General features: G+C 51.3%; 7 protein-coding genes across 7 annotated transcripts; 3 read left to right on the top strand and 4 right to left on the bottom strand.

Moving 5' to 3' along the window:
• Positions 1-4607: 4607 nt before the first annotated feature.
• BDW47DRAFT_98668 (nuclear import receptor MTR10) lies at positions 4608-8731 on the bottom strand. Its single transcript, XM_024820693.1, has 8 exons — positions 8366-8731; positions 8181-8273; positions 7841-8113; positions 7639-7729; positions 6298-7578; positions 5811-6236; positions 5154-5684; positions 4608-5094 (listed from the first exon to the last, which is right to left on the bottom strand). The coding sequence occupies exons 1-8, from the start codon at positions 8495-8497 to the stop codon at positions 5006-5008; spliced, it is 2916 nt and encodes a 971-aa protein (XP_024675859.1). The 5' UTR covers positions 8498-8731; the 3' UTR covers positions 4608-5005.
• Positions 8732-8887: 156 nt separating this feature from the next.
• BDW47DRAFT_98666 (small nuclear ribonucleoprotein E) lies at positions 8888-9898 on the top strand. Its single transcript, XM_024820692.1, has 4 exons — positions 8888-9179; positions 9242-9332; positions 9408-9810; positions 9875-9898. The coding sequence occupies exons 1-3, from the start codon at positions 9039-9041 to the stop codon at positions 9455-9457; spliced, it is 282 nt and encodes a 93-aa protein (XP_024675858.1). The 5' UTR covers positions 8888-9038; the 3' UTR covers positions 9458-9810; positions 9875-9898.
• On the bottom strand, positions 9342-10797 carry BDW47DRAFT_42111 (5-formyltetrahydrofolate cyclo-ligase). Its single transcript, XM_024818988.1, has 4 exons — positions 10675-10797; positions 10446-10612; positions 9875-10384; positions 9342-9810 (listed from the first exon to the last, which is right to left on the bottom strand). Exons 2-4 carry the CDS (start codon positions 10537-10539, stop codon positions 9686-9688), a joined length of 729 nt encoding a protein of 242 aa, XP_024675857.1. The 5' UTR covers positions 10540-10612; positions 10675-10797; the 3' UTR covers positions 9342-9685.
• Positions 10798-10899: 102 nt separating this feature from the next.
• Positions 10900-12307, top strand: BDW47DRAFT_98664 (chaperone for protein-folding within the ER, fungal-domain-containing protein). Its single transcript, XM_024820691.1, has 4 exons — positions 10900-11254; positions 11322-11436; positions 11487-11665; positions 11722-12307. Exons 1-4 carry the CDS (start codon positions 11138-11140, stop codon positions 12001-12003), a joined length of 693 nt encoding a protein of 230 aa, XP_024675856.1. The 5' UTR covers positions 10900-11137; the 3' UTR covers positions 12004-12307.
• Positions 12286-13120, bottom strand: BDW47DRAFT_98663 (uncharacterized protein). Its single transcript, XM_024820690.1, has 2 exons — positions 12867-13120; positions 12286-12774 (listed from the first exon to the last, which is right to left on the bottom strand). Exons 1-2 carry the CDS (start codon positions 13002-13004, stop codon positions 12370-12372), a joined length of 543 nt encoding a protein of 180 aa, XP_024675855.1. The 5' UTR covers positions 13005-13120; the 3' UTR covers positions 12286-12369.
• A 117-nt stretch (positions 13121-13237) lies between these two features.
• BDW47DRAFT_98662 (putative non-repetitive nucleoporin) lies at positions 13238-18364 on the top strand. The gene is made up of 4 exons (XM_024820689.1): positions 13238-13875; positions 13940-16494; positions 16554-17183; positions 17242-18364. The coding sequence occupies exons 1-4, from the start codon at positions 13584-13586 to the stop codon at positions 17848-17850; spliced, it is 4086 nt and encodes a 1361-aa protein (XP_024675854.1). The 5' UTR covers positions 13238-13583; the 3' UTR covers positions 17851-18364.
• Positions 18365-18545: 181 nt separating this feature from the next.
• On the bottom strand, positions 18546-20663 carry BDW47DRAFT_42062 (TauD/TfdA dioxygenase family protein). The gene is made up of 3 exons (XM_024818987.1): positions 19710-20663; positions 19324-19658; positions 18546-19261 (listed from the first exon to the last, which is right to left on the bottom strand). The coding sequence occupies exons 1-3, from the start codon at positions 20393-20395 to the stop codon at positions 19149-19151; spliced, it is 1134 nt and encodes a 377-aa protein (XP_024675853.1). The 5' UTR covers positions 20396-20663; the 3' UTR covers positions 18546-19148.
• Between the last annotated feature and the right edge of the window lie 2370 nt (positions 20664-23033).

Genomic DNA, 23033 nt, shown 5'->3' with positions numbered 1-23033 from the left:
TGGGAAGAGAAGAAGCGCCCACAACGTTCGGGTGTGTTTGGGCTCGGTGGAGCTTGAGCCTCAGTCTCATTTGTCCATTTCCGGTCCAGCGGGCACTCTGCATCCCGACCCGAAAATGGAGAGACACAGCAAGACTGATGGAAGGAGGGGTGAGCGAAAAGGCGCGGGGTGAAAGATATCCGGTTGCGTTACGATTGTGGCGGTTAGAGCCTGGATATCGCATAGACAGGTAGGCTGCACTGGATCGACACAAGCTTTGCGTCCATCAGACCGTCAAAAGGCAATCCATATGATCTCAAGTCGCTGCTCCGAGGGAGACTATCTTCCAATGAACATGAAACGAATGATCCGCTCTCTGATCTTGACGTCCTGGGACATGGCAAAAACCTGCAGTGTTCATGTGTTCCTGTCGGTCACCAGTGCGGAGAATGATCGGCATGGTCCTACAGCACACCAGGTGGGCCTCTCGCCTGCACAATCGAATTCAACTGTTTGCGATGGACAGCATCAACCGCAGCCGGTTGATGACTATTATCTAGGAGATACTATGTGCGCTGTCGATACCGTTGGCTCTCGCCGTCATTGTTGTTGATCAAGCAGAGGCCAGACCCACGGGATTTTCACAATTTGATCAACCTGCCTGCTGGTCGATCCCAGTGGCTGGAGATGTTTCTTCTTCGGTAGCTACGCCCCGCTTTTACTATTGTGATGATCACAAAAGGCAGCCTGTCCCAGTGCCATTCCCCACCCACGTTATTGTCCCTCCTCGTATTATCAGAGTGGACAAAGAAAAGAGGCAGATAACACTGATGCAACTAAGAGTCATCCTCACTTAAGCTAGCACCCGCAGGCTATGCATATCATCCTTGACCGAATGACGTCTTGCATTGATATATGTCCCTCCTTGAGTGCCTGGAAAATGCAAGACATCGGCGAATGAGCGCGGCGCCGAGGTGACCAGGGATCAGGATTATGGATATTGTGCATGATGACAGGCACAGGTGATTTTGGTTGGTCTGTTCCCCGGAAGTCCCCGGCCTATTCCTTGTATTTCGGCGAGAGCCACAATCGCGGGCAGCGCATGACAGTCGATAACTCGAAGGGGGCGGTGCAGCGATTTGCAGAAACTCCCGTCCACTTCCTTAAGCGATGGATCTTCCATTGGACTCGAGATTATACGGGGTTCTACCTCAAAACATCCTATAATTCCGGTTTCAAGTTTTGAAACCGCACTACTATACTAATGTGTAGAGACCTTTCACGGGCAACGCCGAAGAGCAAGACCGCTGAACACAGGGTCAAAAATAAGAGAAAGCACCAAAAAAGCAAATCGAAAAAGACAAAAGAAAAGCGCATCGACGCGAGTTCTACCGAAATGAGGCCGCAAGGGCAGATCATCCCCAACAGTAGCTCACGAGACCCAACCCTACTAATTGCCGATCCAATCTTAACCGTGCACTGTCTCAGTCTGTTCCACCCGCTCAACCTTATCCACACGCTAGGCTAGCCAAGTGGGCGAGGTTCCTGGATGCTAAACTAGTAGACTTCTCTCACGCATCACGAGAGCAACGGACCCATCTATAATCAAGCGTCGCGACTGCCAGTGGACCCGCTCTCTCTCGCTCTCTTCACTGGCCAGACGAAAGCGGCTGGATTCTGCAACCAAGCAGTACACTGCACATATAGCAGGATTTTTTTTTTTGCCGACGCTGCCTCGATGGACATGATCCGCAGTCTGATACATTGAGCAGATCCTACATTTGGTCCCTCCAGACACAGCCTAGTTTATGCACGAGAATACCTAAAGGGCTATTCCACCGACCTCATCCTCTCTCTTCGGCTTTGTCTCTCTAACCGGTTAGACTATCAAACTATATTCTGTATGATGAGGATCTCTGTACCGCATGGCCGGCTCCAGTGATATGGATGAGGTCAAGTCCAACAGCAACCTCACCCAATTCTTCCTTCCCTTCTTTTTTTTATCATTTACTTTTTTTCTTACTTGACTGCTACAACACTGGACATCCCAAGCGAGCCAGTTGATCAACCGCACTCCCATCAGAAACAGAAGTCAAGCAACTCTACTCACTTCACGCACCCAATATTAGCATCTACATCAACAACTAAACTGGCGAAACAGGGATCCCTTCGGCAATAAGGACCTTAGTCATCCGACGTTCGATCTATTTAGTTGTTTCGGGTTAAACCTGCCTTCGCATCGTTGTTTCGACAGGCTTTCGGACCGCACACAAAATGCCTACCTACGCGATCCTCTAATGTATAGGGTACCTGGCGATCCTCTAAAGACAGGGTACCTGACCACATGCAGATGTTATAGTATCATGGAATCAGCCGACTATGTCTGACGTACTAGTGTATAGCACAGAGTATACGGAGTACTATGTATAGATGCACCCCGTCAGTCGTCCTGTCGATCTTGATCGATGCTTGATCGAAAACCTAGGCACCTCGCTTTGCTTGTGAAGGTAGCTCATAGACGTCTAACCTGATACAACATGTCTCAGTGTAGGTGGCAGATAATTCGTCATCGATTCAGCCATCCGCTGATACTTGTGTACCTGTACTTGGTATACCAAGTATCTAACATGGCGCGTGATGTCGTCGTATCGACCATGGTCTACTGCAGATGCTCTAGTCACCACCACCAGGGTCAGGATGGATCGAATTTGGTTTCTACGCCTTACTTCTTCTTTCATTCCTTCCTTCTTTCCTTTTTGGTCGATTTTATTTCCCTTTCCCTCCTTTGCCCCTTCCTTCTTTCAATCTTTTCTTGTTTCCTTCTTCTATCTGTTCCAACCCAATTGTAGAAGGTACGATCAAGGCCTAGCCTATAACTAAATATAAAAAAAACGACATAAGATAAGAACACAATAGCAACAGTACAAATAACAGACAAAACTATGAATAAACATTATACAAACACGTCTCACTATACGGAATACGCAGGAAAAGGAAAAAAGAGAAAAGAAAGAGAATACAAGTGAAGATCTCCCCTAAAACTACAACTATTCTTGAGCCTCACACAGGAACAGCAGTTAATTATTACAAGGGGCTTTTGGCCATTTTGTTGTGTTGAGAGAAAAATGATAATAGTGATTGATAAGCGGGTGCATCTTCCGTTTCTATTTCCATTTTCACTATCATTATCATGATAATCATGCATGATCTGAAACACTAGCATGTGTCTATCATACATACATGTCGGGAGTCAAACCAATGGGTTTGGATTACAAGGAAGAGAAAAGGGATGACTACTCCATAGGATAAACACAACATAGTGATATTTCGTGGCAATTAATCTAAGATGTTATAAAAATAGTATCCGCAGAGCGCAAACGTGTCTAGATATCTTTTGTAGCCGAGTGGTTATCTTTGCACCTTATTTGGTCTCCTGAGAATTTCATGGCAAGGGCAATAAAGTCAGGCAATACCAGTAACAAACTCACTATTCATCCGTAATCCGCTTCAGTTTCTTTTCGCATGGGAGGAGCATTTTCTGTGAGTCTTCGGATATCATGCCTCTCTCACTAAGTTTGCAGTATTTAAAAATTATAATAATAATAATAGTGATTACGTCTAAGCGGCACCGCATCGCTGGCTCATTATTAAATAATGCCTCAAATGCCTGATTGTATTGCTCAAGTGTCTTGACTAGTATATTATCAGTTGAACTCCGCTGTTTGATTTTCATGGATCCGTACGTAAGCTGTTTGGAGCGAGGTCGATAACCTCATCTTTGAGATGTCAGTTCTCAGGCTAACAGATTCCAAGGACGCCTGAGGCCGCTTTCGACTTGTAGGTCCTTGATCTTATCGTGAATACAATTAATCTTGTGCAAATTAAAGTCCGACAGCTTTCAGAATCCTCAATCAGGCATCTAACATCTTGAATGTGCCGCGGAGAATGCCATGTGACATTGTAGATGCTGTGTTGAGATATCAGTCAGATCAAGCTCTATACCAAACGTTGGTTAACATATTAATGTAGCAGTCATTGAGATGTTGTGTCTCCTGGAGATTCCAGGAGGACGATGTTTGGTGTTAGGAACTTCAATAATGAAGAAGAAGGAGAAAAGAAGAGGTAGGAGAGAATAATAAGGAAGATAGGACAGGTGAGAATCAGAGTAGAAGAATAATAAAGATTGACAGTGGTTGCACTCCAAGTGAACTCAACAACTTATGTAAAACCAGTACCTTTGTTCAAGCATAAGAAACACTTTTTGACTTCACCATTCTATATACTTATATATCTGAAGTCAGAGATTTTTTATGTTGGCGCGCATACTTACAATATAGTATGACCGGTGTCGGTCTCGAGATCACATCACTGGGTTTGATCACATAGATAACGTATTTCACAGCAAGGTAACAGTATCTCAGTTATAGCTGATAGAAATATAAGGCAAGGTACATTGGGTAGAAATTCATCTAACCGCATGAGACAGTAATGCGTACCACAATTGCTCCATAGATAGTTTCCTCTTTGCTCTCTTGTATCTCTCCTTTTTTCCTGTTTGGGGTTTAAGTTTGTAACTTATTGTTTATTGTTTAATTTGTATTTATTATTCATTTTTTCTTTTCTGCTTTCACATTTTTGAAACGTAAATTGGCTTTCTTCTGATAATGCAGTACTGTTCTTTTTGCAGATCGGATCGGGCTCGGCTTCCCTTATTGGATACCATTAGAGCGCTCGAATCCAAGGCCTCTGATCATAAAAAAAACATAAAGGGTACCTTAGGTTTATCTCGTAATTCTAAAAAAAGACAGATTAAGCCCCCTGGCCAGGCACAGGTACTGCGAGACGGGCGAGTGGATATGATGAGTGATGATCGGGATAGCTTTGTTTTGCTCTCCTGGCTGACATGACATGGTCAATCCTGCCGCTGAACCGAGACCCTCCGCAAGTGACTGTCGAACGGGTGCCGTTCATGAGTGAAATTTACTGCTCAGTCCCTGTTTCTCCTCTTCTTCCCTTCGTCATTCTCCTATCCGCTGAACCGGAATCGAGTCGCTTCCAGTCGGCCTAGGCCTTCGCGCGGCGCCACATTTCGACGACGGTACGAATTGGTAAAGTCTAAGGTATACAATTAGCATGATATCATTCTCGCTGGTGCGGCGCCAGTCGCAACTCACCTTGCAGGAGAATCCGGATCTTTCGGATCTCGCCCGACTGCACTTGCTGGGAAAGCCCAGTCAGCAGGCGCTCAGCCTCCCCGGGCTTCATCGAGCCTGCCGGGAGCATTTGCAGAGTAGATTGAAGCCATGCTCCGGCATCTTGGGGCATCAATTCGAACATCGCCATCATCACACTGGACGCATCCGGGAAACACTCCCCAGGGAAGGAAAACATCATCCCGGTCAGGATTCGCTGCGTGAGAACCTGGCCCTGCGATGCGACCAGCTGCTTGACAGCTTCACGAATCTCAGCCGGGTTCGAGTACGCATCACCTTCGGGGCTGGTGAAATCCGATACGGCAGGCTTATCAAACGCAAAGCTCAACAGGTCCTGGTAATAGTGGAGCGTGGCCATGAGGGGCTCAATCTTCTGCAGGGAAAGGGCGCTGAGGGCGGCGGAGAAGATGTGCACAATTAGAGAGGAGGTAATGCATTCCTTGGGATAATATCGCACGGCATCCGAAGAAAGGCGGTAGAAGTCCTCGATGACTGTGCTTTGTTAGTACACATACAATGACGGAACAAAAAGAGGCGGACGGGCAAAATGAGAAAGATGGAGAAGGTCTGCAGCAACACACACAGGGTTGGGGAGAGAAGGGAAGAAAATAGACATACCATCAGGCAAGTTCTCTGGCGGCAAGTCGTTCAATGTACGCAAAAACGCAACCGCCTGCTGTTCGTAGAACTGGAAAACAGCGTTGCTGGTAGCCGGATCGACAGCATCACTGCCTTCCGAGAACTCGCGTACAACCGCATCGGTAGCCCACAGGAAACAACCTTCGCGCGAGGCTTCAAACCCACTTGCGAGACTTTGCGCCAGTGTGGGAAGCAGCGGAGCCATGGCCGTGCGGTACGAAATAATCATGTTTCGCCAGCAGCGACATACCCGCTCCAGGATGGGCGTGGACGAGGTGAAGTTCATCGTAAGTGTGGTCATAATGGGAAGGATCTCACCGCAGTACCGCACTGCGGGATTCTCCTCGCCAGGGTTCACGTACGGGTTCACCACCAGAACGAAGATCGTAATCAGCTGGAGATGATCTGTTTGAGATTAGTACCTTGTTCAACGCGCGGATAAGATCGAAATACGATGAGTACATACCAGCCACGGCGCGCTGGCCCTGTTCGTCCTTGGCATTGTTCGCCAGGTTCATGATCCGATTCATGATTGGGTCGCAAAACATCTTCATCGTCTCGTAGATCTTCTCCTTGGGCTGCACCGCAACCACCGCCGCCACGCCTTCGGTCACCTCCTCCTGACTGGCCGGTTTCAGCTTGTCCAAAACAGACTCGTAGAAAGTATGTAGCTGTGCGATGTGGCCTCCGAGCAGTTTTTGGCAGTCTGTGCCAAGGAACTTGAAGGCCAAGGCCGAAGCCTGGATGACTTCGGGCGAGGTATGCTGGAAGCCCGAGATGACGTAGTTTAATTGAGCCTCCAATGTCTCTGGATGCTGCGCAGTCCATTCCGTGTAGCGTGCCAAAGCCATGATGGCCTGGAAGCGAACCTTCTCTTGGTTCGGAATCTGCGTGATCAGAGGAATGACCTGGGTCAGGACGAGATTCTCTTCCGGATCCACCATGCGGCCCATGGCTCTCAAACTGAACAGCGGTGCCTCCAGCTCTTGCCAGTTCGGCACGTGGTCATCGCTCGCCTGGGCGGCGTACTTGGAGACCCATTGCTGAAGCAACTGGTACGCCTTTGTCAAGCATTCCGAGACCCCGATGACGGAGCAACAATCTTTGAGGACATCTCCCATCGAGTGGCGGAAGTGGCGGAACTTCTCCTCTTGCTCCCGATCGCCCCCAAACAGATCGGTCTCTCCCTCCTCGGGGCGGGGGTATTCCAGGTGTTTCACCATGATGTCCACCAGCCGGGAAAAGATGTCGGACAAAGCGGCGCGCGCATCCGCGTATCGATCTAAAGTCAAATATTGCTTCAACTCATACCAGAAGACAAAGGTGAGTGACACCACATCACGCTCCCAGTCACGAGCGCAACACTCCAGGACGGCCTCCACCAGGCCACGGAAATCGGTTGGTAAGCGGGCGATCAGCACCACCCATGCTTCACCAGCTTCCGCAAAGAGTCGGGTAATCCCCTTGAATGCATCTGTATCCTCGGTATCGGCAGCCTCGGCAATTTTCGGGCGCAGGGACATAATGCGGGGGTACAATGCCTGGATGACGGGCAGCGAAGCATCGACTTCGCGTGTGTCCCTATACAGGGTGCACATGCTATCCACACCAGCCTCAAAAGATCCTTCATCATCCAATGCCTTCAGGATGACGTCCATCAGAGGCGAGTCGACGATCTTGGAAGCGGGAATCTCACGCATCCATGAGGTGATACAATCCAGAAGACGAGGGTTCGTTGAGGCCGTGGCTAGCGGGGAGATACCGATTAGCAGAAAGTTCCAACTCGCTGAGACAAGGGGAAACATACGGGAAGATTGAGAATACTGGATCAAGAGCTGCATCACCTGATCCGCATTGTCTTCCAAGAGCTCCTTTGTTCTGGTGATAAGATCGTCTTCCTGAAAGCAAACACAGCGTTAGGGTCTGGAAAACTGGCCGAGCATGACATCGCCGTTGTCGAGCGCGCTTATCGCAGGGGCGAGATGGGATCCGGGGTCTGCCGAACATACACTCAGATTGATTTTGCGGCCTTCCGTGACTTCTTCCGGAAGGATCTTTAAAAAGTCCAACACGCAATCTCCCGCACTACCACCCAGCGCCGATCCGACAGTGGCTAGGACATCTTTCCATTCAGTCATCTGAATCGCGAGACTCGCCAGACACACGCACAGCTGAGTCTGAATCGGTCGAGGTCCGGATGCGAAGGCCACCAACAAATTCAACACCGAATCTCTCAACGCGACAACCGAGTCTGCCGGGAGCTGATCCAGATCGAACATGATCTACTACAAGTTAGCAATGCAACGATGACCACACCACACGTGCATGCGACAGGATTGCTCAGTTCACCTTTCCCTTCAGCGTAGTCGCAGCGAATAATTTGGCCTCCACCGGAACATCGGGGGACTGGAGGAGTTCGTGCGTAATCGTCCACGCCTCGACCTAGAGTAGAAGGGTCACACCAATCAGTATCAAGCACCGTTTGTAGACAGCGAGTCTTATCGACCGAAGGAGACAGGATCGGGGACACCAACGGATTTCTGGAATTTCTCAAGGAATTCATGAGCCTGCGTTTTCTCCGTTCGTGAAACATTTCCCTGCATCGTCGAGACAGCTGCCAGGACAGGCGCAAAGGCCTGTCCAGCCGTCCCCTCCTTGGAAGCCATTGGAAAGGTTCGACTGGTGGGTGATGAAATTCGAGAGTTGGATCGGGAGGGGAGAAGAATGAGGGGTTCGAGGGGTTCAGCCAGGCCGGACGGCTCAACAGCTATAGAAGATGGTCATGAACATTAATTCAACGATGAAAAAGGAAGGTAAGCGACGGCGCGGGATACAATATGGTGGTAAAATTCAGAGGTACCCCAGGATCAGAAAGAAGGTGGTTTGGAGGAAGATCGGAGGGGAAGTTTAGTCTGTCGTAGTAGTGGAGGTGGGATGTGGTGACGGCTTAACCCAAAGAGAGAAAAAGTGGCTGCTGAGCCGCAAATCCCTCCGAGCGGCAGAAACTCCCCCAAAGCTCGCGCTCTCTTTCTTTGCCGTTTCAACTCACGATCATCCCATCTTCCCTTTTCAAACAGCAGCAATCGTTTGATTGAATACCCTTATCGGCTCACAACATCGACGACTGTCTCTCGACTACGTGTGATCCGCCCGTGTGTCCCGGTTTTATCTTCCTTGAATCCCGTCGCGTTATCCCGTTGATCCATCATGACCGGCCGAGGCGGTGGAGCTGCTCGCAAGACCTTGCTTGCCCCCATTCACTTCATCTTCAAGCTCCTCCAGCAAAGATCGACGGTGTCTGTGTGGCTTTATGAACAGTTGGCGTTCCGGATAGAGGGCAAGATTCGGGTACGGAGATATGCCTTGTGTCGTTTGCGCGGACCTATCGGTGTGGCTAACAGGGTATATAGGGATTTGATGAGTTCATGAATTTGGTGATTGACGATGCGGTCGAGGTCCGACTAGCTACGAAGACGGAGGAGGAGAAGCGCCGACCGCTCGGTATGTTGTCATACAATTATTGTCGTCGCATGTTCCCTCCGGTTCCCCCAAGCTGACTCTTTTCTCCTCTCACAGGCCAGATTTTGCTCAAGGGTGACAACGTGTCGCTGATCCAGGCGGTTTGATATCGATATACGAAAAGAACGACAGACCAACACGGGCGGAAAGGAAAATTGCTACCAATGGGCGGGAAATGAATGGAAATGGTCATCGTGTTCATGCGATCGCTTGTTAATCATCACTATTTACGAATTGCCGCTGGAGGGCGTTTAATTGCACTGTTCACATATATTTCAGATCCTTGACGCGAAAGAGACGGTTTTTAGGGCAGCGGATTTTCTTCTTGTTGGTTTTCAGTGTTGTTGGCGCACCAGGCAGCGATCGTCGCCCACGAGGATGATGTCTACCGGCCAGTCATGCTGTGCCACGGGGATTTCTTCAGACGGGGAAAGCAGCTGCTCCCTGAGAGCGAGGGCGACTATGTGATTGTGTCAGCACATCATGGTGTATTGGTTGCGTGTATCCAGGCGATCCTTTCTTACCCAATGAAGGCATTTCTGGCGTCGGCATATCCGTCTCCGCGCATTTCAGGTATCTCTTTAAAAAACGATCATAGTACCCTTTCCCATGGCCGAGTCGTCTGAATCCGTCGTCGAAGGCCATTCCAGGCATCACAATCAAGTCCAACCCCCAGTCCCCCTTCGTAGCCGTTTCCTCCGTCGCGTCTGCCGCGACCCCAATGCCCCCAAAACAGTTCCTCTTGCTGCTGACCTGGTCTTTCGTGAGCGAGGGGATTCCCCACCGATCTCGCGCAAGCGATTGGAACTCGTCCATCGAATCCAGGGCCAGCATGTCCATGACGGAGGTCTTGGGTTGAGACGGTACCTGCGCACTGTGGATGTACGGCACGAACACCTCCTTACCGCTGGTCAGGGCATCTTGCACGATTGCGGTGGTCGATAGCTCGCCTGTTGGCATGGATAGATAGACGCCTATCCTCTTTGCATTCTGATACTCGGCGAGAGAAAACAACCGGTTGGTAACAGTTCTGGCTGCAGACGATTAGCCCGTGTTGCTATATAGCCCGTTACGTTCTGCGATCAGGCTTCTGACATTGATTGGTAATTGATTCTGCTGGGACTTGCTGCAGAACATTGCGGATCTTTCCACGGAGTTCCTTTTTGGCGGTTTGGAGACCGGTCATCATATTGGTGGTGGGGTGACCGCACTGAGATGAAATATGTATCCAGTGCTCACTCTAGTATAAGGATCGGAAGTAACTGGCAACATGGTTAGACATTGTAACTACAGCTCGGTGACAAGGGAGAAGGATACAATATACCTACTCAAGTCAACCACGATGCTCCCAATTGTCGTATTGATTTAACAGCAGCTAGGACCTCGATATTCAATCGAATCTGGCGGGGAACGTGACGCCCGAATGGTTCCCCGACCGCGTCTTGGCGTCGCAGATGATTATTCATGGTTTTCTTTGGTGTTTTGAAACTGATTGGCGTGTTTGGATCGACGCATTGCTCCACTATTTACTGTTTACTAGGCAGGTGTAGTTGCATACCTGCCAGGGACACACAGGCCCTGTTGCATATCTGGTAATTGCTCCCAAGGTTACTATCCATAGGATCTCGGTATGCGTGGGAGTACGTGGTGGGTTGCCCCTTGGGAGAGGGATTGAGTCCCTTTCATTCCATTCCTCTCCTTCCTGGTTGTGCTCCCTCGTCCTTCTCCCCACTGCATCGCTCTCTACGATCTGTCGCGTCTCGTCCCCTCTCATCAGAACATCGTCAATGATGTTGCTGGGATATCTCTCCGTTGGGCTGTTCCTGACGACGGTCGGCGCAAACAATATCGCTCATCTGGTGGGGACTTGGACCACCAAGTCGCGCAAAGTCATCACCGGTCCGGTATGTGAGATGGATAAACAGCTGTTGCAGACTACCGGCGTTCTAATGCATACCTTGTTCGTGATAGGGATTCTATGACCCGATTAATGACGAACTCTTGGAACCTGACCTGCCCGGGATCTCATACTCGTTTACCGATGATGGTCACTATGAAACGGCCTACTATCGCGCCATTGCCAATCGTCAGTCCCCGGAAGACCTGCATTATGTGACCTGTCTAATATTCGAGTAGCCCAGAAACCCTCGTGCCCCAAAGGCATCATGCAATGGCAGCACGGGACCTTTACCATGGATAAGAACGGCGCCCTTCATTTGACGCCATTTGCGGTGGATGGACGCCAGCTCTTGTCCGATCCCTGCTTTTCGGAAAATGCCGAATATACGCGATACAACCAGACGGAGAAATTCAATGTACGTTCCTCACTTGTTCAAACACCCATTGTTTCGGCGCTAATGGCGAAATCCAGTCATTCAAAGTAGCGGTTGATCCCTATCACAAGATCCAGCGTCTTGACCTCAAATCTTTCGATGATTCCCCGATGCATCCAATGTATCTGGTCTACCGCCCGCCGGAGATGCTCCCCCCAATGACCTTGAAATCCGTGAGAAAGAGAAATCGTGATGTTTCGAGAGATGGTGTCTCGTCCCCCAGCTTACTTACCCGAGGGGGCTTCATCGACCCTAACCGGTGGTTGTGGTTTGGTGTGTTTACTAGCGCATTGGGCGGTATTGCGTTTATCTATTCGTGATTGGAATCCAGTTGAGACATTGATCTTGAAGGCGTTCTGATTTCGGAGGTTGGAATGTTTTAAGACGATTCGAGGTCATCACCGGCGAGATTGCATATGGACCGGTGTTAGGACGCTTTGCGGGTTTCTCAGTTGCGAATAAATTTGCTTCCCCCTTTATGGCGTCTCCCACATCTTTGCAATACTGGTACTGCCAACCTGACGCACCCCAGCGTACGGACACTATACTTCTACCACCTCGTATTGTCCCACTGGATAGTGGAGCCCAAATATGCGCGACGATGATTCAATAGCGGCCGTTGCCAATTCCATGTGCATTGTACAATATAATACAGTTAGCGCTTCTCTGACGATGTTCCTTGCAGTCTATTGGAGGAACTTGGAGGCGATCTTGGCCACCTCAGCCCTCTCCACGGGCTTCCCATCAAAGGCACCGCCGGGAGCGAAGAGCGTCTTAAAGAGCACACCCTTGTCCACCTTTTGACCAGCCCCCTTCAGCTTCGTAACCTCCTGTTCCACAATCTGCTCGATCTCCTCCGCACCCATTGTCGTCACCTGACCTGCATATCCCTGCAAGACCTCGGCCTGCTGGTCCTCCTTTTCCTTGAGATCCGGTCGGTCCGCCTCTGCGAACTGTTGCGCTGCCTCCTTCACGCTGGCAAGTCGCTTCCGGATCAAGGCGAGAAGTTGCAGGTCGGTACTGATCGGGTTGGGCGTCTTTGCAGCGTTATTGAATTCCGAGATGATTCCGCGCAGAACGTTCAACCTAGCGCAACCATGGCGGAGTTAGCATCGTAGGTCGCGGTCCTCTTCACACCTGATCCTGGACGGAACAATAGCAATTGTAGATCCCCGTACCTAGCAGTATCTTTGGCCCGCATTGCGACCTTCAGATCATTTCGCATGTGGGCCATCAGAGGAGGCGAGCCCGAGCTGGCCGTGGAGTTCCAGCGCACGGCACGGAGGCCGAGTCGGGAGGTGAATCGCAAGGAATTGAACATGGTGGGAGGAAAGAGTATGTAGATTATCTGCGAACAAAGAACCCGAAGAGAATTATAGAATATTAAATATGGGGAATATATAAAGAAATACACCGTCTTTGGTCGAGTGGTTGAAGATCGAAGGTAAATAAATGACGGTTCGCGCCCCAGGCAAAAGGCGGAGAGACCGTGCACAATTTTGCTGCTCTGTCTTCCATCTCGATTCTGATTGACCGCGATTATTTTTATTGCTCTGCTTTCTTTGCATTTCAACCAACTCCCTTCGCTCCTCCCACCCCCCTTAAACAGCTCATATCTTTGCATCCTGGTTGATCTCCCGTACGCTTTGGGAGCTGGAGCTGGGGAAGTTAGTGTTTCCTATATCCCTGTCCTCACCGGGCATTCTCTTCCTTTTCTCCTCCCCGACTCTTTCATCCTAATACATCCAGTCCTTTCCTGTCAACAACGACCTCCACGGTGACCTCAACCCTGCTTCTGTGACGTGCTAGCTGTCAATCCGATCGTCTTCGCTGGGGAGTGCGACCCTCAGTTCTCCCGCACCCTTCCTGAAGGCGTCGACCAGTTGGGACCACCGGCGCCATGTCTTATCCGAACCTTCCTCCGACTTTCACGCCCCAGAGACCATTGCCTGGTGCATACTTTCAGACTCCAGCCCCCAACAATGCCTCGAGTGCGCAACCGCTTTTTGCGGCCAAGGCAGCGGCTCCTCCAGCAGAACAAGCTGCGTCCCCTGCAGCTCTCCCGAAGCTCCCCCCGGCCGCGTCCAAGTCGAAGAACCAGATATTGAGTACGGAGGAGCGCGCGGCGCGAACGGTCGATGATACCCTTGCTCAGGAAGCGCGGTATCCGGACCTGGATAGCTATTTGTCTCGTATGTGGTCCTGTGGTGTAAAGTCTTTGACTGGACCTCGACTAACGGAATAATGCTTTTATAGAAGGGTTCTCTTCCGACTACGATGTCCCCGCCTCAGCCTCGTGGGCTCCTTTTCAAAAAGTCAAAATGTATAATATCCCCGATCAGATCTTCGACCAGTATAATCGCGCGCAGGTTTCGACGAGCATGGGTCTCTTTGCCGAGCTGAACCACGCGTGGGTGGCTATCGACAATGCCCTCTATATTTGGGACTACACGCATCCGAATCCGCAATTGGTCGGATTTGAGGACCAACCGAACAGTATCAATGCGGTCAAATTGGCGACGCCTCGCCCAGGTGTATTCTTACCGTCGATCACCCACTTGTTGGTTATCTCGACGACGGCGGACGTGATCCTGTTGGGGATGGGCTGCGAAACCAGTGCGGGAGGTGCGCGGCAAGTGACCCTGTACCAGACGGGCATGTCGGTCTCGATTCGTGGCCTGGATATCGACATCATCGCGTCATCCGATGCGACAGGGCGAATTTTCTTTGGCGGTTCCTCCGACAACGACGTGCACGAGATTACCTACCAGCAAGAGGAGAGATGGTTCCAAGGCAGGTGTAGTAAGGTCAACCACACCAGCTCCCGTCTGTCCGCCTTCACGCCGAGCTTCAGCTTTTCGCAATTCACACAGCACACCCTGGAATACGTGGCTCAGATGGAGATTGACGACACCCGCGGACTGCTGTATACATTGTCATCCTCTTCGACGATTCGGGTATTCCACATGAAGGCCGATGGGACGCTGGCGTTGGCCATCACCAAACCGGCCATGGATATCTACGCGAACATTGGACACATCATCGTCTCCCACGCGGCCCTCAATCCCAAAGTGAGGATCGTTTCCATCAGTCCGATCCCCGCCGCGGAGGCGTCGAGATACCATCTGATGGCGACCACGGCCACGGGATATCGGATCTACTTGAGCGCGACGTCGTCATACAGCTGGACTCCTACGCCGAATGGCAACAATCCGCCTACGAGCATGCAGGCGCATCATGTCAAGACCCCGCCGTTTGACATGACGTCCAGTTCTCACCTCCCACCGCAGGCGCGGTACCAGTCTCCGATGGCATCCAGAATCCCCATTCACTCGTTGGAACCGACCCGATTCAGCTCTCGCTACCCCCCGGGATATTTCTTCTGCTTCGTCTGCAAAGATACCACGCAAAAAACCGACACCCTCTTCATCTCCTCCCCGGATTCAGGCCGGGTGGCCCGTTCCCAAGAGAATGTGATACCTGAAAAGGCAGGTGAGACGGCCCTTTGGCTCTCACTGGGCAGCAGAGCGGAGGACATTGGTATTTGCTCCCCGTATTCAGCGGCTCCCACGACTCCCGGAGGGTTCAGCAATGAGCTTGCGATCCAATTTGATCAACCCGCGGCCGAGTTCGCGATCTTGACCAACACGGGCATTCACGTCATTCGCCGACGCAGACTGGTAGACATGTTTGCTGCCCTGGTCCGCGGCGGTAGCGCCGGTGACGAAGGGCTGGACGGTGAAGTGAAGAACTTCATCCGGACCTATGGTCGCAGCGAAACGCTTGCCACGGCGCTCGCTGTCGCATGTGGTCAGGGAGTGGATGTTTCAAACGATTCGCGGCTTACCCAGATCAATGACCCGGATGTTTTGGAGTTTGCGCGCAAGGTCTTTGTTGATTACGGTGGCCGGCCCACAACGAATGAGAATGCAGTGGCGGATAGCTCCACCCCGGCAATTGATGCCGTGGTCCCCTCGCCTCGTCACACTGGAATTGCTCTTTACATCTCGCGACTATTGCGCTCGATCTGGAAGAAAGAAATCGCCACAGTCAGCGCGGGACCCAGTGGCACCCAATTGGTTTCGGCATCCGTGTCTCCGGCGAAATTACAGACCGTCCAGCGAGATCTGGCCACCTTGCAAGACTTCTTCAAATCGAACCAGAGCTTCATCGAGGGGCTCAGCGGACCGGAAGCGTTGGCGCGCGTGTCGACGAAGCAGGAAGAGATCGCCTTGCAGGCTGAACATCGGGCGCTGCACTCGCTTGTGCAACTGGTGTCTCACACAATCGAGGGCATTTCGTTCGTCTTGGTGCTCTTTGACGAGCGGGTCGATGAAATTGTCGCTCTCCTGCCGGACGAGTCGAAGCAGCGTTTCCTGAGGTTGACTTATGAGGAGCTGTTCAGTACCACCAAGGGTCATGACATCGCCAAGGAGCTGGTGAAGGGTATCGTGAATCGGAATATCGCCAAGGGCTCCAACGTGGAGACGGTGGCTGATGCCCTGAGGCGGCGGTGTGGCAGCTTCTGCAGTGCAGAGGACGTGGTCATCTTCAAGGCCCAGGAGCTGCTGAAGCGTGCCACTGAAGCCGGTGCTAACTCGGAGCTTGGTCGCAATCTGCTGAACGAGAGTCTTCATCTGTTTCAACAGGTGTCGGAAAGTTTGCCGATGGATTACCTCGTGCCCACGGTCGAGAATTACATCGCCAACCAATTCTTCGCCGGTGCCATTCAGTTGGCTTTGAACGTGGCCGCTCGCTCGGACAAAGCCAACATGGCCCTTTCCTGGATCGTAGACGGCCGTCCTGCAGAGGTAAGAATCTCCAATTCGGTATCCACACCGAAGTGTAATACTGACAGGCCCGCGCACAGGATACCCGACGGGACTACTTCTATTTCCGCAAGCAGTGCTATGACCTTATCTTCAAGGTCATCATAGCAGTCGATAATCTGGCCGCCAACGACCCAGGGGTGATCGATGGACAGCTGACCATCGTCGCCAAGCGAAAGAACGAGGCCTACGGGGTGATCTCCGACTCGACTGACGAGGTGTTCCTGACCAGTTTGTACGACTGGTATCTGCAGCAGGGCTGGAGCGACCGGTTGCTGCAAACCGACACTGCGTTCGTGGTCACCTACCTGAAGCGCAAGGCGGCCGACGACATTGCGCACGCCGATCTGCTCTGGCGCTACTACGCCCAGTCGGAGCGATTCTACGAAGCCGCCGACGTCCAATACAATCTTGCCCGTAGCGCCTTCAAGCTGCCGCTCAGTCGTCGGATTGAGTATCTTGGCCGCGCCCGGGCCAATGCTTCGGCCTTCACGCCCGACGTGGACCGTCAGTCCCGGCAGCGCCTGTTGCAGGATGTCTCCAACATGATCGACGTGGCGAATATCCAAGACGACCTTCTGCAGCGTCTCAAGGATGACAAGCGGATCGCCCCCGAGCGCCGGGCAGATGTTCTGGACGATGTCGATGGAACCATCATGGACATCACCACGGTATGCATCACCTTCCCCTACCAAAACCGTCTATAGGCCATCACTAACACGACCCTAGCTCTTCAACGGCTACGCCGACCCAGCAAGCTACTACGATATCTGCCTCCAGATCTTCTTCCTCGCCGACCACCGCAACGCCACAGACATCCGCTCCACATGGCAACACCTGCTGCAAGACCTGCACGACGAGACCGTCGAACGAGGCGAACCCCAGCCCTACGAAGCAGTCGTCGAAAAGGTCCGCAGCCTCGGCGGCCGCCTCCGCATGTCAGAGACCGTCTTCCCGATCCCGATCCTTGTCCCCATGCTCGAGCGCTACGCCTTCGAAAACCAGCGAGGCGTCGGCCCCCCCACCTGGGTCGTCGACCTGTTCCTGGACCTCGGCATCCCCCACGAGTCCCTCTTCACCGTCCTCGAGTCCATGTTCTACACCGACGAGGCCCCCTTCCACGGCTCAAACCGCAAGTACATCGCCAAGGACCTCCTCTACCTCATCGACTACTGGTTCCACGCTACCGTCCGCCTCGGCGGTGTCGTCTTCGGCAGTGACGTCGTCGCTGAGCGTATCTCCGAGACGCTGCTCCTCCTCCAGCAGAGCGCTATCACGCCGGAGCTGATGGAGGTTGCGCAGGAGCTGCGCACCCGGATAGATGATGTTGTGCGGTAAACTTATTCTAACGGATGTTTTATTATTGATGTGGGAAGCGAAGATGTATTTCTTTTTCTATCCCTTTTCTTTTTTATTTTCCTTTTCTATCTCATGATTTCCATTCCATTCCATTACATTCTCAATTCTTGCAAAGTTGGGTAGGGAGTTCAAGTTCAATTCATAGTCTAGTTCTTCATCAAACGAAAAGAAAAGAAAAAAACCACCGATCTCGAAACAATCCTTAATATTATTATACTTATCCTTGTTCTTGTCTCTGTTTGCTTATTGCTGCAAGGAGTGAGAAATGAGGGAGTCAAACCGTTGGGGCGTTTCACTGCTGACCTTTTTGATTGGTATCTGACTGTTCCTCATATTTCTTACTTTGTTGAATCTTCTTTTGTTTCTCTTTGGCATAGACTTGCTTCCCTCTTTACTTTTCTTAGTTGGTTTGATCGGTTTAGTTTGCTACAAGGCCGTTTCACATATGGTAGATAGGTTTTAGGTAGGTAGTGCCAGAGCATATTATCCATGATCACCTTTGTCTCATGTTAAAATATACCCACAACATATCATACCAAAGTCTGTACAAACACGCTGCTGCACTCTCTATACTGACCCACCGAGTGAATGCTTACTACAGTAGTAATAAAACCCACCCACCAAGTTCCCACAGCACTTGCGAATACAAGGGAAATAACTAGAGGAGAGTGTAATAAGTGTAGTCATCATGATCTCGTATTATAATTATGATTAGCTATCATCATGAGCGCAACATGAATCCCAATCCAATCCGATCCAATCGCATCAAACAAGTGAGTAAGGCTGCCTGGTTGCACCTCAGAACAGACCAGTAAGCAGGTAAAAAAGAAAAGAAAAGAAAATGTCTATCTGGTAACGGAACGAGCAAAATAAGACAAAAAGAGAATCAAAAGCTGCGTGCGAACGATATGCCAAATCTAGAAAAAAAGAAAAAAGAATAGCAAAAACCCCAGTGTCCGCATGAAAAGGGTATGCAGACTGTCTATTTTTTGTGGCCGATCTAATCAGACCACACCAGACTGGTTCTGGTAGATGGGGCGGTGGTCTGGTGGGTAAAGGTATCAATCAATCAATCAATCATGGGTCGAAATTATGACGAGAGTATATCGCTCATTCGATCAATCGGGTCATCATCGGTGTTGTTTTTGTGGTGGAATGAGTAGGAGACGCCGGTGGGGAATATCATGAATCATGCAGTTTTTTTTTTCTGTTCTTGTTTGAGAGTGTCGGGTCGAGAGTCAGATCAGCAGAGACTAGGTCGAAAAGGTGACTGCGATCTATTCGAACTGGTCGTAAACAGGGATGGGCTTCTCGCCTAGCGCAATCAGGCGGAAGATGTGTCGCAGCTTCGCTCCGTAGTCGTCGTCCAGGTAGTCCACAATCGCCGAGTCTGGTCATCGTTAGTTTATTGTTTCAGAAGACAGTGATATGGATATCCAGGGAACAACATACGGGTAGTGGCTCGATTGTCGAAAATGACGATACTCTTCGGCTGCCAGCGCACGCGAGCTTGGAAATCATGACCGGTGATGATGTGCTGCATCAGGAAGTCGATCAGCCAGCGCTGCTCGGGCTCCTTTAGGCCTTGGATCTTGGTGACGAATTCGGCGTTGATGAAGAGGCACTTCTCGCCGGTGACGGGATGCACGCGTACCAGCGGGTGCGTGGTATCGACGGGATCCTTACGGACCAGGCCTCCGGTCATACGGGTGTGTTGAATCATCTTTGATGAGCTGTGCGTGACCATGAGCGTATCGAGCCACGCGCGAAGTGTGGGCGAGAGACGTCTAAATGCTGTCAACTTCCGCTCTCGTTCCCGATAGTACCGGGAGACTTACTTGTATGCCGTGTCAGTCGCGGCAAATACCGTATCACCGCCAACTTCCGGCCCCTCCAAAAGTCCCAGCATGACGTAGCCTGGCGGCTGGATCTCGTAGCTCACATCCTGGTGCCACAGGGTAGTCGTGGTGCGCTGCTCGAGAAAGCGGGCGATTTCCTCCCGATTGCCGTCGCGGTGGATGATGTGGAAACCGGGATGGTTGCGTACCGTGCCCGAGACCGGCTGGTAGTTCGGCTTGCCAAAGTGACGCATAAACTTCTCCTGCGCGTCGGGCCCGGCGTCGATCAGGTCCTGTGCCGGGAAGACTAAGACTTTGCGCTCGGCGACCATCAAAGCAAGCTCGTCTTTGCCCATGTCGGTCAGTTCACTAAGCTGCACACCCTCGATGATGCTGCCGATCTGCGGTTGGATTTCGGTGACCTTGACGCCCGCGCCAGAAAGGAGGTTGCGCTTGGACGTGTCTTTGACGCGCAGCGCGGGATCCTCATACTCGAAGGGAGGCAGCGGCTCAAACCACATTTTGTCCCAGGTAGGCAGATACTCCGGGTAGCGCGTGCGGAGCTGCGAGTTGCCATTCACATCCACATAGGGAATGTTGATATCATAACTGATGGGGCTGTCAGGCTCGTGGGCATTGACAGGCTGGCCTTTCTTGGGCCGAAGCACAGGTGCGGTAGAGGGCATTGTGAGAGAGACCAAAGGAATGTCAAGAGCGATAAAGGAGAAATTCAGCTAACTAGTCACCGGGATAAAGTAGTTTTAAGTCAAGCAAGAAAAAGAAAAATATATAATAAATAGAAATAGAGTAAAATAGTTGTGCACGATAATGGTGGAGACAGATGACCAAGGAATAGTGGAGGAAGGAAGGTATACAGAATGGATCCCAAGCGAAGATAAATTCCTAGTCTGGAGAGATCGATGGAGTCGAGAATGAAAAAAAGAAAAGAAAGGGCAGACGGAATTGGAGGAGGACGAGGAGATAAATATACTCGATCCAACGGGCCTCCACCTCGCCTTGGTATGGTGATAAAGGGCTGAATACATCGGGAGTGGATGATATGGTCGCTGCGGCGCCAATGATCTTGCATGCGACGGGGGGCCCCTTCGCTTAACCGGTGATTATTGATTGATTAGGTAGACTAGTAGGAAGATACCATCATCCCTTCATCTCCGGGGGGCGGCCATCATGCGTTGGAGATGCACCAGGCCACAGACAATTATTCATGGCGGACACAAGAGATGCCATGACGACAGGGGTACATACATCGGCCGTGGACGGGTCTCGACAGACTTAGGGCCTGCAGTCGTCATAGGGGGGTAGTGGTGGTGTGGGAGAGAAGGGGGGGGCGGCAGATCCACGGGCCAGTTAGAGCAAAGTAAAGCCACAGAACCGGCCCAAAAGGGCGAGAGAAGTGAGAGGAAAGGGAAAGGAAGAGAGATAGAAGATGCAAGAGTGAACAGAGGAGCGGTCAAGGGGGGTTGCCAATGGGTCATTGAATCGGGAGGTGTCCACTTGATACTAGAAAGGTACGTAGTTCTATACACGGGAGTTCTGGGGCTCGTGATTACCGCATTGGACGATGCCGAACATAAGAAGGATAGACAGGATCAGTCTCCTCCTCAGCTGCAAAGTAAAGCATACTAGCTAGTAAGTCCGTGGTGGATCGATTGGCCGCGGGCAATGATAAGCCGTCGAAAAAGCCGAGGAGTGTTCCCAGGCCCGGTTAGTATAAAGCCATGATGTTTGATTCTCTCTCTGTCTCTCTACGAGCAACGAGAGACCGACCGCTAGTTCGTTCGTATGATTGGGCCCGACGTGTTCCGGTGGAATGGCTCTCTTCGACTCTGCGAGTGTGAAGACAGTATGTAGGTCGAATGGGGACTCGAAGTTAGTGCGTTTCCGTGGTCAAAATGAATAAAAAAAGAGATTAAAAACTAAGACAAGAAGGGAAATAATTTAAATCCAAGACAGGAAAACAAAAAAACAATAAAAATCAATTGAATTCAGACCTAAGCCCATAAATTTCCTTTCCAATAATCTAGGATACGTTTCGGTGGTTTCACCGCTCCGTGCTGGCGCAGATCCGACCGAACGATAAGCCCACGGCTGGACGGAACCACACTCGTTTTTCTATTTCTTTTCCTTTTGTCTGAGAGTGGATCCCATGCAGTCTGCACGTTGGACCCAATGTTGTTAACTTTGAGCCTGTTTTGGCCACCGCTACAGGTCAAGATTGGCCCGTTGAATATGTCTGCTGCAGTAGTTGCCCGAGACACAGTTGCAGTTTGCGGGAGGTCTGCTATCTTGCGTCGTCCTTGCATTGTTCGACGAAAAGGCAAAAGCCCCAAAAAAGAAGATTGATAATTCCCGGCTTCGAGACAGGCTAGCGCCGGTCCCACTGTGGCTATAAGCCTGATATGACGGTTGGGAGGGTAAATGTACAATGGTCGAGGGACGTTGCAGATGGCGACGGGTCCTGGAATGTCGATAGGCTTGGGTGTTCGGCCCCGGGTCCCGAACATGGCTGTTCTGATTCAGCTGCAATCCTTCGATCAAGTTTGCTGACAGGCTTCCCTACATGGGAACGGGTCTGTTTTGGAACTTGGGGGCCGAACAAGGGGTTGGGAAGCCACTGCCTCTTCCCCGACAAACCGTTCGTTTTCCCTTAAGACGGCGGACGCTACCCTCGGTGCTTAATCTTCCTCGGGGTTCGGTGTAATCCATAAGAGTCCCCCAGGGTCGCACATGGGAGACGGCGCATCCTATCGCCTTTTGGACAAGGAGCTGTGAAAGCCAAGAAGTTGGCGGCCGTTCCAGTTGTTTCGGGACGACGGCCCAATAACGCCCCTCGGTCATCGAGGTACCCCACAAACGTACGTTAGCTAGTCGCTAGGACTGCCGGTCACTCGACCCCACCGGACCATCTACCTAACTTGACCCGTCTGTCGTGGAATGTTCCCAAGACCGTTTCGAACGTCCATCGAAGCCTCGAACGAACAGTCCAGGCAAATAGGGTGGCCTGAGAATGCATCTCTCGCAGTCATCTGCGTATCCTTGAGAGTCTGGCCGAAAGGGGGCGGGGAGTCGAGAGATTGCTCTTGCGACCCAGGATGTATCCACCCGCTTGCCCTGACCTATGGTTTGAGGGCGTCAGATCGAAGGACATGGTGGTTTCTGCCTCGGATGCTGATCTCGGTTCCTTTGTCCCAGTAGTGGAGCCACTGCTGTCACTGATTTGACGGATTTGCGTTTCCAGAATGTGGGCTTGCTTCTTTTCCTTCCTTCCTTTTTCCCTTCCTTTGTTCCGTCTGTCTTCTTCCT

Source organism: Aspergillus candidus (genome assembly GCF_002847045.1).
Source record: "Aspergillus candidus strain CBS 102.13 unplaced genomic scaffold BDW47scaffold_3, whole genome shotgun sequence".
In the NCBI taxonomy this organism is placed as follows: Eukaryota; Fungi; Ascomycota; class Eurotiomycetes; order Eurotiales; family Aspergillaceae; genus Aspergillus; species Aspergillus candidus.
Note: the sequence above shows the minus strand (reverse complement) of the source record. Positions and strands in the feature narration are given on the sequence as shown.